Source organism: Trachypithecus francoisi, unplaced genomic scaffold (assembly GCF_009764315.1).
Source record: "Trachypithecus francoisi isolate TF-2019V2 unplaced genomic scaffold, Tfra_2.0 Lachesis_group3, whole genome shotgun sequence".
In the NCBI taxonomy this organism is placed as follows: Eukaryota; Metazoa; Chordata; class Mammalia; order Primates; family Cercopithecidae; genus Trachypithecus; species Trachypithecus francoisi.
The window spans coordinates 40,906,457-40,918,403 of record NW_022681468.1 but is presented as its reverse complement, the minus strand read 5'-3'; the positions used below and the strand labels follow the sequence as shown (position 1 = coordinate 40,918,403).

The window sequence follows — 11,947 nt, the reverse complement described above, 5'->3', positions numbered from 1 at the left end:
TTCCTCACCTGGCCAGTTTCGAAAGCTCAACCCTTTTGTTGTATCTGAAGCCAGATGTATCACCACAAATCTGAAGGTTTTTTTATTATTTTCATTCTGCACAAATAGGCCATACAGACACAATCCAAAGAAAGCAGGGCTTTTCTAAAAAGGGATACATTTATTTTTGGAGAGGCTCTAGGTAACGGCCCAATCGGCTGTGTGATAACAGAAAAGTCAGTATGTGTAGTGGAAGAGAAACACTTGGTAACCAATGCCCCTGGGAGGCAGATTCATCCTGTGTGCATTTCTGATTCTCAGTGATAAGGATACCAACCCCCTCTACAGAGTGACAGGGATAACTAAAATTCTGTAAAACACTGTGAAAATGTAAAAGTGCTAACACAGTAACAGTCCTGGTAAGCTCAACACATTGTTCTCATTTGTTTCGCATGGTTCGTTTGAGGGGTGATTGGAAGCATGCCAATTAAAACAGCCCATTTTCTTCCCATCACTGACATCTCATCTGCTTCCCTCTCCCTGGGCCTTAGCTGAGGCTTTATTTCTGCCATTAGCTTTGCCAGCGTATAAATGCTACCTAGGCACTAAAGCACCACTGTATTCCTAGCAAGATACCGTCAAAGGAAAGGGGCCCGTCTCATTTCTTCACTGTTAATATGAATCTAGTTGTTCTTCAGATATCCTTAATATCTACAGATGGTAACTTAAAAACTGGCTCATTCTAGGGAAAGCTGCTATTACCGCCAGGCACGGATGGTGGCAAAGAAGGCCCGAGAGTCTTGAATGGCAGTCCACAGCAGGAAGACGGGAGACTGGCCGGTATCACAGGGCAGCAGTCAGGTACTGCCTATACCTGGCAGTTGTCCAGAGAGCCAGAGTATGGTATTTAAGTCCTTGCTTAACAGAACATTCATTAGATATTAACCAACTATATGATTTGCCAAAACTGGGGGACTTACCCTACAACAGCCAATGTTATTTTTAAATCAGCGATTGGCATTCATGAACAAATTCCTAGGCTGTTCAGTGTAATTTGAAAACTATTCTTTAAATACTGGTAAAATAAGCCTCCGGAGGAAGTGCAGGTTTTCACTTTCTACACTTGTATGTAAAGATCAGACGTGAGGAGGATGATCAGTGTTGTCTCAAGTGTCTCTTCATTCGACCAGCCCAGTAATTATAAAAGTAATTACTCAACTAAATCTAAAGCTGACAGCATCGACCTGGTCATTTGTGGACCAAAGGAGAAAACTGAAAAGATTCAGCATGAACTGAACTGTTGAGCTTGAAACTGTAGCACGTAGACCTCCACTTCATTCCAGCCTCTGGGAGTGTAGGCCTCAGATCATGTGCTATTCCACATTCCAGGAGAAGAGAGAACTCCCAAAACCTGACCCTTTTGTCAGGGGAATCCCCTACATTTTTTTTTTTTTTTTTTTTGAGACGGAGTCTAGCTCTGTCGCCCAGGCTGGAGTGCAGTGGCGCGATCTCGGCTCACTGCAAGCTCCGCCTCCTGGGTTTACGCCATTCTCCTGCCTCAGCCTCCCAAGTAGCTGGGACTACAGGAGCCTGCCACGTCGCCCGGCTAGTTTTTTGTATTTTTTAGTAGAGACGGGGTTTCACCGTGTTAGCCAGGATGGTCTCGATCTCCTGACCTCGTGATCCGCCCGTCTCGGCCTCCCAAAGTGCTGGGATTACAGGCTTGAGCCACCGCGCCCGGCCATTTTTTTTTTTTTTTTTAAATCACCCTGACCCCTAATTAGCTGGAGGCAGAGAAATCTGTTGCATTGTTGCTTTTTTTAATTGGCAATTTTTTAATTCCAGGTGCCTTTGACAGATGGGCGCTGATTCAAGCACAAGAGCTTCACAATAAGCTCAAAATAAAACAAAATTTGCAACAGCTGAACTCTGATATCAGCGCCATCACCACTTGGCTGAAAAAAACTGAAGCAGAGCTGGAAATGTTAAAGATGGCAAAGCCTCCCTCTGATATCCAGGAAATAGAACTGAGTGTGAAGAGACTGCAGGTGAGTTAGAGGTGTGGCGGGGAAGAGGGATTCAGAGTGTGCACATGAATGCATTGCTATGCTGGACAAACAGATCATGTGTATTAGTGGCATAGGCGCAGCTTGCAGATGGTGTATATAGAGGTCAGTCTCTTCCATTTCAGTTCCATAGTTGGCAAAGAAGGACTAGTGGTGGAACCTTCCTTGAAAGGGCCTGGGAAAGGACCAGCTCATCTACTGATGAATCCCATGGCCTGATCTCATTACCCTTTTATGCAGTGAGGATGTGTCACCTACATAAGTCCTGACCCTACTGGAACTAGCCCAGGGAGCTACAAAGGGACAGTTTGAGCCCTGCGCTTTAAGGGTGCCCTGAGCATTAGCCTGAACTCCTGAGACCCAGGGCAGGGATTTTGGGGGATCCAGATACCCTCATATTTGTACTTTTATTTTGCTATGTGTGTTAATATATTAGGAATTAATATTTCTGGGATATCTAGGAGCAAATGCAGGATAACCACATATACTTTATCTGGAAGACCTTTAGTCTGGTCCAGAAGCATTAGCCAGTTGCAGAGCAGGGCCTGTAGAGGTCAGCAGGGTCTCCTCCCTCCAGCAGGCCTCTGCTTTGGGGCCCTGTTGGCCAAGTTCACGGACCTTAAGGCAGCTCCCTCCCCTGATACTTCCCCAGCCAGTCACAGGCGAGGTCACTCTCATTTCTGTGGCTGCAGCTTGGAAGAGTGTGGAAAATTTGTACCCTACTGAGGTTCAAAATGAGCCCCTCCTCCCTACTGTCAGAGCTCCTAACCTCATCTTTTCTCTCTGTGATAGGAGATATTGAAAGCCTTTGACACCTACAAGGCATTAGTGGTCTCTGTCAACGTGAGCAGCAAGGAATTTCTGCAAAACGAGAGCCCGGAATCCACAGAGCTCCAAAGTCGACTCCGCCAGCTGAGCCTGCTCTGGGAAGCGGCACAGGGCGCAGTGGACAGCTGGAGAGGGGGCTTACGACAGTCACTCATGCAGTGCCAGGTACGCTGACTCAGCACCCAGCCTCCCAGAGGCGCCCAGGCCCACGTGGTAGGAGCAGCAGATATTTTTATCATGGTCAGGCTGCTTTGGTGCAGCCAAATGTGGCTTGTGTCAGGAAACGTGTACTTTACCATTTGTTTCCACAGAGGCTCACCGGCCGTCTCAGACCCACTCCCTGTCCCAGGTCTCCTCTGTTGCCCAGGCCCAGAGCCACTCCTGGAGTCAGGGTTCCTGCAAGTGACCTGTGGGTTAGAGGTGCTACCTCACAACTCCTCTTGTCCTTTTGCCAGGGTGATTAAGAGACCTGGCCTTGAAGCAGAGGAGCAGTTATTGCTTAATCGCTATGTGACTTTGCGCAAAGCATTGAACCTCCTAGACCTCAGTGTTCTTATCTGAAAATGGGAATCATTCCGTGTCTACCTCATAAGGTTCTTTTTTAGGAAGAAATGAGGCAGTGTGTGTAATCCTAGCCCAGCACCTGACACAGTAAATGCACAGCGGGTGTGAGCTCTGCACCACTGCCTAGCTCTGGCCGTGTCTTAGGGAACGTGAGCACACCCCAGCCTGTCCTGTTGGATTGTTTCCCTCCACCACTGGACCCCAGCAGATTGGCTGAGGAATGCCTGTGGCCTTCATCTGTAAAATCAGCCGGGCATCCTGAAGCCCCACCTTCATCGTGGCATTTTCATTTGCTGCCTCCTGGCACTGTGCCGAGCGCCTTCCTTCTTTCCTCTGCCTCCCTTGTATTCACTGGGAAAGGCCAGAAAAGCAAATAACTGTGATAGATTGGAAGCAGCAAGCCATGTTCCTAGCATGCCCTCTTCCAGGACTCTAAGACATGGCAGCGCTCTGATGTGTGCTGTTTTTTAAGGACTTCCACCAGTTGAGTCAAAATCTGCTGCTGTGGTTAGCGCGTGCCGAGAACCGGAGGCAGAAGGTTCATGTCACCGATCCGAAGGCCGACCCCCAGGCTCTCCTGGAGTGTCGGCGGGAACTAATGGTAAGTTTCCTCCCAGGAGCTCTGTACCACCACCAGCCTCTGTCATCCCCAGAGAGGCCGCACACTCAGGTAGCCTCGCCTAGTATTTCAGGAACTGTGCCAGTGGTGTTTGCCTGTAATGCACGAGTTCAGCCCTAGTATTCCTCCAATTGACGTTTAGCGAGCAGCCCTTTATCGTTCTGAAGCCAAATGACTTGCAGGAATGGAGAGCCACAGTCTACACAACTGAGGACATAGGTGCTCTCGATATCCTGAGAAACTTAAGGCCATTTGAGTGGAAGTCTTTTTCTCTTGTGAATCCTGCTCATTGGGGAGAAATATGGTGCTCATTTGCTCCACACCTGTGATGAGCTGGGGGGGGGGTTTCTGTATCCACTATGGAAAAATCTTTCTTATTGGAGGAGAGTCATGTCCTCGTGCATTTGTCACTAACACACCAAGATGAGATTTCTCTATTCTCACTGGTGCTCAAGGTGACATTTTCATCCATAAATCTGTATGTGGTTTAAATGTTATACAGTGCTAGCCATTGTTTAAAAATATAGTTTTCCTAAAAGGTTTGCAAAGCCCCAGTCTCTAGAGCAGTGGCGTCCAGTAGAACTTTCTGAAGTGATAGAGATGACCTGCATCTGCACTGTCTAGTAACCTCATGTGGCTTTAAAGCACCTGAAATGTGGCTATTGTGACTGAAACTGAATTTTTTTTTGAGACAGAGTCTCGCTCTGTCGCCCAGGCTGGAGTGCAGTGGCCCGATCTCAGCTCACTGCAAGCTCCGCCTCCCGGGTTCACGCCATTCTCCTGCCTCAGCCTCCCGAGTAGCTGGGACTACAGGCGCCCGCCACCTCACCTGGCTAGTTTTTTGTATTTTTTACAGTAGAGACGAGGTTTCACCGGGTTAGCCAGGATGGTCTCGATCTCCTGACCTCGTGATCCACCGGTCTCGGCCTCCCAAAGTGCTGGGATTACAGGCTTGAGCCACCACGCCCGGCCTGAAACTGAATTTTTAATTTTAGTTAATTTAAATAGCCACATGTAGGCCAGGCACGGTGGCTCCCAGCACTTTGGGAGCCCGAGACGGGCAGATCGCTTGAGGTCAGGAGTTCAAGACCAGCCTGGTCAGCATGGTGAAACCCTATCTCTACTAAAAATACAAAATAAAATAAAAATACAAAAAAAAAAAAAAATAGCTGGGCATGGTGGCAGGCGCCCGTAATCCCAGCTACTTGTGAGGCTGAGGCATGAGAATCACTTGAACCCAGGAGGCAGAGGTTGCAGCGAGCCCAGATCGTGCCACTGCACTCCAGCCTGGGTGACAGAGTGAGACTTCATCTCAAAAAAATAAATAAATGAATAACCACATGTGTCTAGTGGCCATATTGCAAGCAAGATAACCACCCTTAACAATTAAAGCCCGTTTGCCTGGTATGAACCTCTATGGTTATGCTGCTGTTTCTCGCTTGATTGACTTTAGAGTTTCCCTTTACTTCCTTCCATGGTGGATGAACATGGTCTTGCCACACCACTTGCCTCACTTCTTTCCTCTAATTTCTCCAGCATCACAATTGCCTTCAGAGTGAAAAGAAATTAAAAATAGGGGCAGGGTATAATCCACTTGCTATCTAAATAGTGCTGGGCTGGAGGACACAGGCAGATACGAGCAACAGAAGGTTCTGGAGTTGAGTACTACCCATCATTGAGTGTGGAACTTTTCTGGTACTGAGAAAAACCTCCTGTGGCCACACTCGCTTCCCTTTGGACAAGTCACTGTTTCACACACTTTTTCTGTTTTCAGCAACTGGAAAAGGAGCTGGTAGAACGTCAGCCTCAAGTGGACTTGCTACAGGAGACTTCAAACAGCCTTCTCATTAAGGGACATGGAGAAGACTACATTGAAGCTGAAGAAAAGGTGCATGTTATTGAGAAGAAACTCAAACAGTTACGAGAGCAAGTGTCCCAAGATTTAATGTCCTTGCAGGGAACCCAGGTGAGTCTCCTTGTAGCTTTTAAATGTAAAGATTGCCGTATTACATGCAGACAGGACAGCAGTGTTGCAGCCATGCTAAGACAGAGGCCAGAAGCAAGGGCCAGGTGGTCCGAGCGGGGCCTCATGTCGTGCCCTTTTCTAGCTGTGCAGACTTAAAGAGCTGTATGAGCTCTTTGAATCTGTTTTGTCATTTTTAAAAGGGGGTGAGGGGTGACAATTTTTTAACCTTTTTTTTTTTTTTTTTTTAAAGGGAATTGACTAATTTTGTATTTTTTGTAGAGAAGGGTTCTTGCCATGCTGCCCAGTCTGGTCTTGAACTCCTGACCTCAAGCAATCCAAAGTTCTGGCATTACAGGCATGAGCCACTGCACCTGACCTACTTTAAAGTGGGATCCAACTCAAAACAAAGGGAATGCCCAGACTGTGGCCTCACCAGACTTAGGGCAGGTCTATTTTCTCCTAAGCAGCCTAGACTAGACTCTCTTGATGGTCACATGATCTCATCACTGACCTATGATGAGCTCACCATCAACTCGAACTGCTGCTGCTAAACTCAGTCTCCCCAGCTCTGCTATGGGTTGGTTTTTAATATGGGTTGGCTTTTCCTTGTTTACATTCCTTTTTGTCTGTTGTTGGGAGTGAGAGCCCCTTCAGGAAAGATTTCAGACTGGGCACAGTGGCTCATGCCTATAATCCCAGCACTTTGGGAGGCCAAGGCAGGTGGATCACTTAAGTCCAGGAGTTTGAGACCAGCCTGGGCAACATGGTGAAACCCCATCTCTGCAAAAACATACAAAACCAAGTGCGGTGGCGCATGCCTATAATTCCAGCTACTCAGGAGGCTGAGGTGGAAGGATTGAGTTTGGGAGGTCAAGGCTGCAGTGACCTGTGATTGTGCCAGTGCACTCCAGCCTGGGTGACACAGTGAGACTGTCTAAAACAAAACAAAAAAGTTTGATTTAAGCTGGGGGAGGGTGAGCTGTATCACGAAGAATCTGCGTGAAACACATTTCTGTACTCAACCTTTGGGGTCTTAATTTCAGAACCCAGCCCCACCCCTGCCCAGCTTCGACGAGGTAGACTCGGGGGACCAGCTTCCCACGGCATCCGTGCCAGCTCCCCGAGCAAAGGTAAGCAGCCCCTTTCCCTCTGTGAGGACCTCACTGGCTATTTATTTTTAAAAGTCACTGAGATGAGGGACACTTCGGATTCCAAGAGCCCATTAGCCATTTCAGGACAGCACAGGTCTCTGCTGACCCATAGAGAGGCTTACTCCAATTTTTTTTTTTAATTAAAATATTCTTTTTAAGAACTTAAAGTGTGCCTTCTAGTCACTCTTCTTTGGGATCACCGTCGGTTGTAAATGAGAGCTCTTAGTGTTGCTAAAGGGGTTTCCTGATTTTGCCATTAAAAATAGATCAGCAAACTTGACCCTGAAACTCTTGAGTAGATGAACCGAATTATTTCCTACCTCAGGTAACATTTAATCTCAATTGTATTACTCTAGTCTCCAAAGTTTGGCTGTAACACAACATAAAGATGGTATATAATTTAAGGGAGGATTTTTTTGTTTTATCATTGATAGGACTAAACCATCTTCAACTTACTAACTGGAGTTTCTTTACCCAGCAGTTCAGAGCAGCGAGAACTACAGAAGGCGAGGAGGAGACAGAGAGCAGGTAACAGGGCTTTACCATGACAGCAGTCCTTTCCCCTGCTCCACACTCCCACTGCCTCAGTCTTGCCAATGCCACTATCAAGGTCCTTGCAAAAATCTGGTTTTGTTTTGTCTGGAAAGGGCTGGTCTTCTCCTCTGAAACTGAACCCCAACCGTTGGCCCCATTTAAATCTCAGGTCTTGGATTTCTTACTTACATAAGCAGGGGTTCAGGTACTAGAGTGGGTCGTGCCTGTGGAGCCTCCCAATGGGCTCTCAATCTCCTCTGTTGGCAGGGTCCCTGGCAGCACACGGCCACAGCGCTCCTTCCTCTCGAGGGTGATCCGGGCAGCCCTGCCCCTGCAGCTGCTGCTCCTGCTGCTGCTGCTCCTGGCCTGCCTTCTGCCCTCCTCCGAAGAAGACTACAGCTGCACTCAGGCAAACAACTTTGCCCGGTCTTTTTACCCCATGCTGAGGTACACCAACGGGCCACCCCCCACATAGAGGACGTAGCTGGCCACAGGCCACACCACCTGCCTGATTGCTAAGGGTGCCCAGCACGTGGCCCCAGACCAATCTGAGTGACTTAGTGTTGGCAAGGTCCAGGGACCTATGCAGACACCTTCTTCTGGGCTTGCCCAGCACGCTCTCTGGAGCCCAGGGCAGCTTTCAAATCGTGTTCCTCCCCAGGGGCAGGGAACCTGTGGGGCAGTTGCCCCGGGTATTTTGGCAAAACTAGTTGATTGGTTTAGGGATCTCTGGAAATGTCAGTTTCCTGAAGAGCCAAGCACTTTGTGAATTCTGGTTTATTTGTAAAACAGCATTATTATAATGTAGGTATGGTCAATGAGCAGTGGTGTCCATCACATATATTATAGAAGCAAGCGAGCACATTCCACCCTAGAAATGGTTCAGAAACTCGTAGGCACCCTTAGCTGATGGAAACAATCACATTTAATATGTTTAGAATCAGTTTTACTCCAATCAGCTGGCAATTTTGAGCTACCAGTTATATACCAAAATGTTCTGTTCAGTACCTAGCTCTGCTCTTTTATATTGCTTTAAATTTTTAAAGAAATTATATTGCATGGATGTGGTTATTTGTGCATATTTTTTAACAACGCCCAATCTGTATGAATAATGTAAACTTCGATTTTTTTAAAAAATCAGATTTTAGCTGGAGCTTTTGACTAATGTACAGTAAATGCCAAACTACCGACTTGATAGAGATGTTTTTGTAAGTTAAATTTTCTAAGACTTTTTCACATCCAAAGTGATGCTTTGGGTTTTAACCGTTTGGCCACGGCGGGGGTTCGGGTTGGGGGGGTGGGGGTTGGTACGGAAACTTGAAGCTGTTTGTGATATGTACAACTCAGATGTTTCTCATTAAAAAGCAAAATTAGCCAGACTTCTGTTGAACTGCTTTGTTATAGAATTCAGTACAATGGTATGCTTAATCTTCCAAAGAACAAAAATTATTTTTAACATATTGGGGAGGGCCTTTTATTCTAAACTAGTAAGTCTTATTTAACTTTTACAGAATTAAGTTAGCTCCGGACCCTTGTGTATGTGTAAATTCTCAGTGTGTGACCTTCAGATGCTGCAGGGAATGGCAAAGGCAGCATGGCATGAGAGGTGGACATGAAGAGAGGGATCTTATACCCAGTTTCCTTTTTTTTTTGACAGAGTTTCACTCTGTCACCCAGGCTGAAGTGCAATGGCCCAATCTCGGCTCACTGCAACCTTCACCTCCCAGGCTCAAGCCATTCTCATGCCTCAGCCTCCTGAGTAGCTGGGATTACAAGCACGCCCCACCATGCCTGGCTAATTTTTGTATTTTTAATAGAGACGGGGTTTTGCCATGTTGGCCAGGCTGGTTTCAAACTCCTGACCTCAAGTGATCTGCCCACCTCAGCCTGCCAAAATGTGAGCCACTGTGCCTGGATTCCCAGCCCACTCCATGACAGATTAACAGGCAAAGCCCCTTGTTGCCCATTTAAGTCCAGTAACATTTTACTTTCTACCTAAACAAAGAGGATAGGCATCAGCATTTCCCCTTTCTTGATTGGAAGATAATGAACACAGTTCCTAGTTCCTAACCTGCATCTGTTGGCAGACACAGCTGACCACACAATCCCAGTCCCCTCCTCCCCTTGTCTGCAAAGCACAAACCTCAGGGGAAAGCAGTGAAGCTCATCAGTAGCTGAAGCCTCAGCTTTCCACATTGGTGCCCCTCATGGGTGAGACATCCGCAAGGCCTGGGCAGTTAGGGAGACCATCTGAAGAGAATCCGTCTTCACTTTACCTTCAGTGTTTAAAGTTACCAGATTGTTGGATTGCTATAGAAAGGAAGGTGGTTTTTAACCACATAACTTCAAAGTAGTTTAACTGTTTAAAATTATTTTTTTCATGGATTACAATGATCCCAGAGAGAAACTGAAGTGAAAATGTTACCCAAGATTTTCCTTTAGGCCACCGAGTTGATTAGAAGGTCACAGATCCATCCATTGCTTCAGGCAAAAGAGTATCTCCGTCTTCCATTCCAAATGAGGTGAGTGTTTGAGAGGCCTTTTCTGCCCTTAAGTAGAGATGTGGGACAAGTCAAAGTTGCAGTGAAAGGAAGTGTGGTCTGCATTTCAAAGCCTAATACTGTGCATATCAATTTTCATCTCTTCCTCAGGATGAAGGCCTTTAAGCTGGTTTGCCCCCCCCCATCTCCAAGGAGGCCACTGTAGCTTCTTTCACTCAGAGCTCAGTGTATTCCCAAAACTCTTTTATGAGGTAGTCTGGGTTTTATATTGTCTGCAGATTTTTCATTGCCCACATGCAAGACACATTTTCACATGACTCTTGGCACTAAGATAACTTCAAATGAATGAATTGCTTTTCACCCCATCTCTAAAGGATATAATTCTAATCAAACTCAGATAGAATGATTACAGAAAATTTATCCAAATAATTGATGCACTAGATACCAGGACTTGTGTGGGCTCCATTTTACTTGTGTACACGGGACCTGTGGTCATAAATCACAGGTGTGAGATGAGCTGACTAAACATGAGATTGTTCTTTTTAAGAAGCCATACATTAAAGCAGAGCTTCTTCAATCTTCTGAAATCGTACTCAAGCATTTGTGTTCAGATGCCCTTTCCCAGGAAAACTAGCCCTAGGTTTTCATCAAATTCTCAAAGGACTCTCTAACCCCAAAATACTAGAATTCAGAATAGAATGTAGACACTACTTAGCCTAATTACTGTAAGTTCTCACACTCAACCCCCAAAAAATACATTTTTAAAGCCAAAATAATGAAACACTTTATTTATATCATGTTAACCTCTCTGCGACAGTGCCACAGACATTAAAGGGACACAGTAAGGAAAACACTCCCTGGAGGAAGGGAAAGCAGGTCCCAAAATCTGCTTTCACACAGCAGCAAACATTCATTTCTACACGGCCCAAATGTAAAGCCTGCAAATGAAATCAACAAATTAGTGTAATGGTACAAAGCATTTGTCTGAGAAAATGGCAAATGACTGATAGCCAACCAACAGGCTCTGAGGTACACAATGATAAAAGGCATAGGACCCACAGTTAAGGCATTGAGACACCCAACAGAGGAAACAACGGCAAAAACATCCATTGTACAGTCAACGAGAACTGTTCGCGGCTGGCATCGCCACTCCTTATGTTCCTCCCATAGAGGAGACCCACCACCAGTTACCAGTGGCTGGTCCTACAAGTGAATAGGATCCCTGGAATTAAAAAAAAAAAAAAAAATCCTTGACCCAAAGCAACAGAAATGGCACTACAGTCATACATCACAGACAATGTGCATCTTAAGAGCCACCACTGGAGCCAAAATTCCAGCAAGTTTGAGAGCTATAAAAGAAGAGTGGCACGTGTTTTCACACTATAATACTATAGTATATCACTCCACAGGGAAGCATCAGTGCCTAAAAGGTGTGAGTTTTACACGAGTACACTTCAAAGGAACATGTTCCATGTGTTTGGGGAAAGCAGTCACAGATCACAGTACCCACTAGCTCACGAACCTGGGATGGGACGATGGGAATAATAGAATGCATCTTATTTTTCCATCTGTTGTTGCTGCTGTTCTGTAAAGGTTCATGCAGACCCACCTAAGCTGAGGAGATGGGATCTAAAGGTACAGCAGAAGACAACCCTAACTTTACCACCCCTCCATTCTGCTGCGACTCAGCTCACAAAGCAGATTGTCACAGAAGCAAGTCCTGGGGCAGGAGCAGTACT

General features: G+C 46.2%; 2 protein-coding genes across 11 annotated transcripts in view; one reads left to right on the top strand and one right to left on the bottom strand.

Annotated features, from left to right (window-relative positions):
- Positions 1 to 9,086, top strand: part of SYNE2 (spectrin repeat containing nuclear envelope protein 2) — a 389,209-nt gene extending 380,123 nt beyond the window's left edge. For 5 of the 9 annotated variants that reach the window (XM_033187766.1, XM_033187772.1, XM_033187768.1 and 2 more), the window contains 8 exons: positions 726 to 882; positions 1,825 to 2,027; positions 2,838 to 3,038; positions 3,910 to 4,038; positions 5,831 to 6,022; positions 7,066 to 7,152; positions 7,652 to 7,701; positions 7,975 to 9,086. In XM_033187766.1, coding sequence (XP_033043657.1) covers positions 726 to 882; positions 1,825 to 2,027; positions 2,838 to 3,038; positions 3,910 to 4,038; positions 5,831 to 6,022; positions 7,066 to 7,152; positions 7,652 to 7,701; positions 7,975 to 8,182 — 1,227 coding nt within the window. In that variant the 3' untranslated portion in view covers positions 8,183 to 9,086. The remainder of the gene's footprint in view (positions 1 to 725; positions 883 to 1,824; positions 2,028 to 2,837; positions 3,039 to 3,909; positions 4,039 to 5,830; positions 6,023 to 7,065; positions 7,153 to 7,651; positions 7,702 to 7,974) is intronic. The other 4 variants (XM_033187774.1, XM_033187771.1, XM_033187773.1 and 1 more) reach the window with 2 other exon arrangements.
- A 448-nt stretch (positions 9,087 to 9,534) lies between these two features.
- Positions 9,535 to 11,947, bottom strand: part of ESR2 (estrogen receptor 2) — a 72,355-nt gene continuing 69,942 nt past the window's right edge. The window contains exons 9-10 of one of the 2 annotated variants that reach the window (XM_033187764.1): positions 10,133 to 10,256; positions 9,535 to 10,017 (exon numbers count right to left, since the gene is read on the bottom strand). In XM_033187764.1, the coding sequence (XP_033043655.1) occupies positions 10,163 to 10,256 (94 nt within the window). In that variant the 3' untranslated portion in view covers positions 9,535 to 10,017; positions 10,133 to 10,162. Of the gene's footprint in view, positions 10,257 to 11,947 lie in introns of both variants that reach the window. The other variant, XM_033187763.1, reaches the window with a different exon arrangement.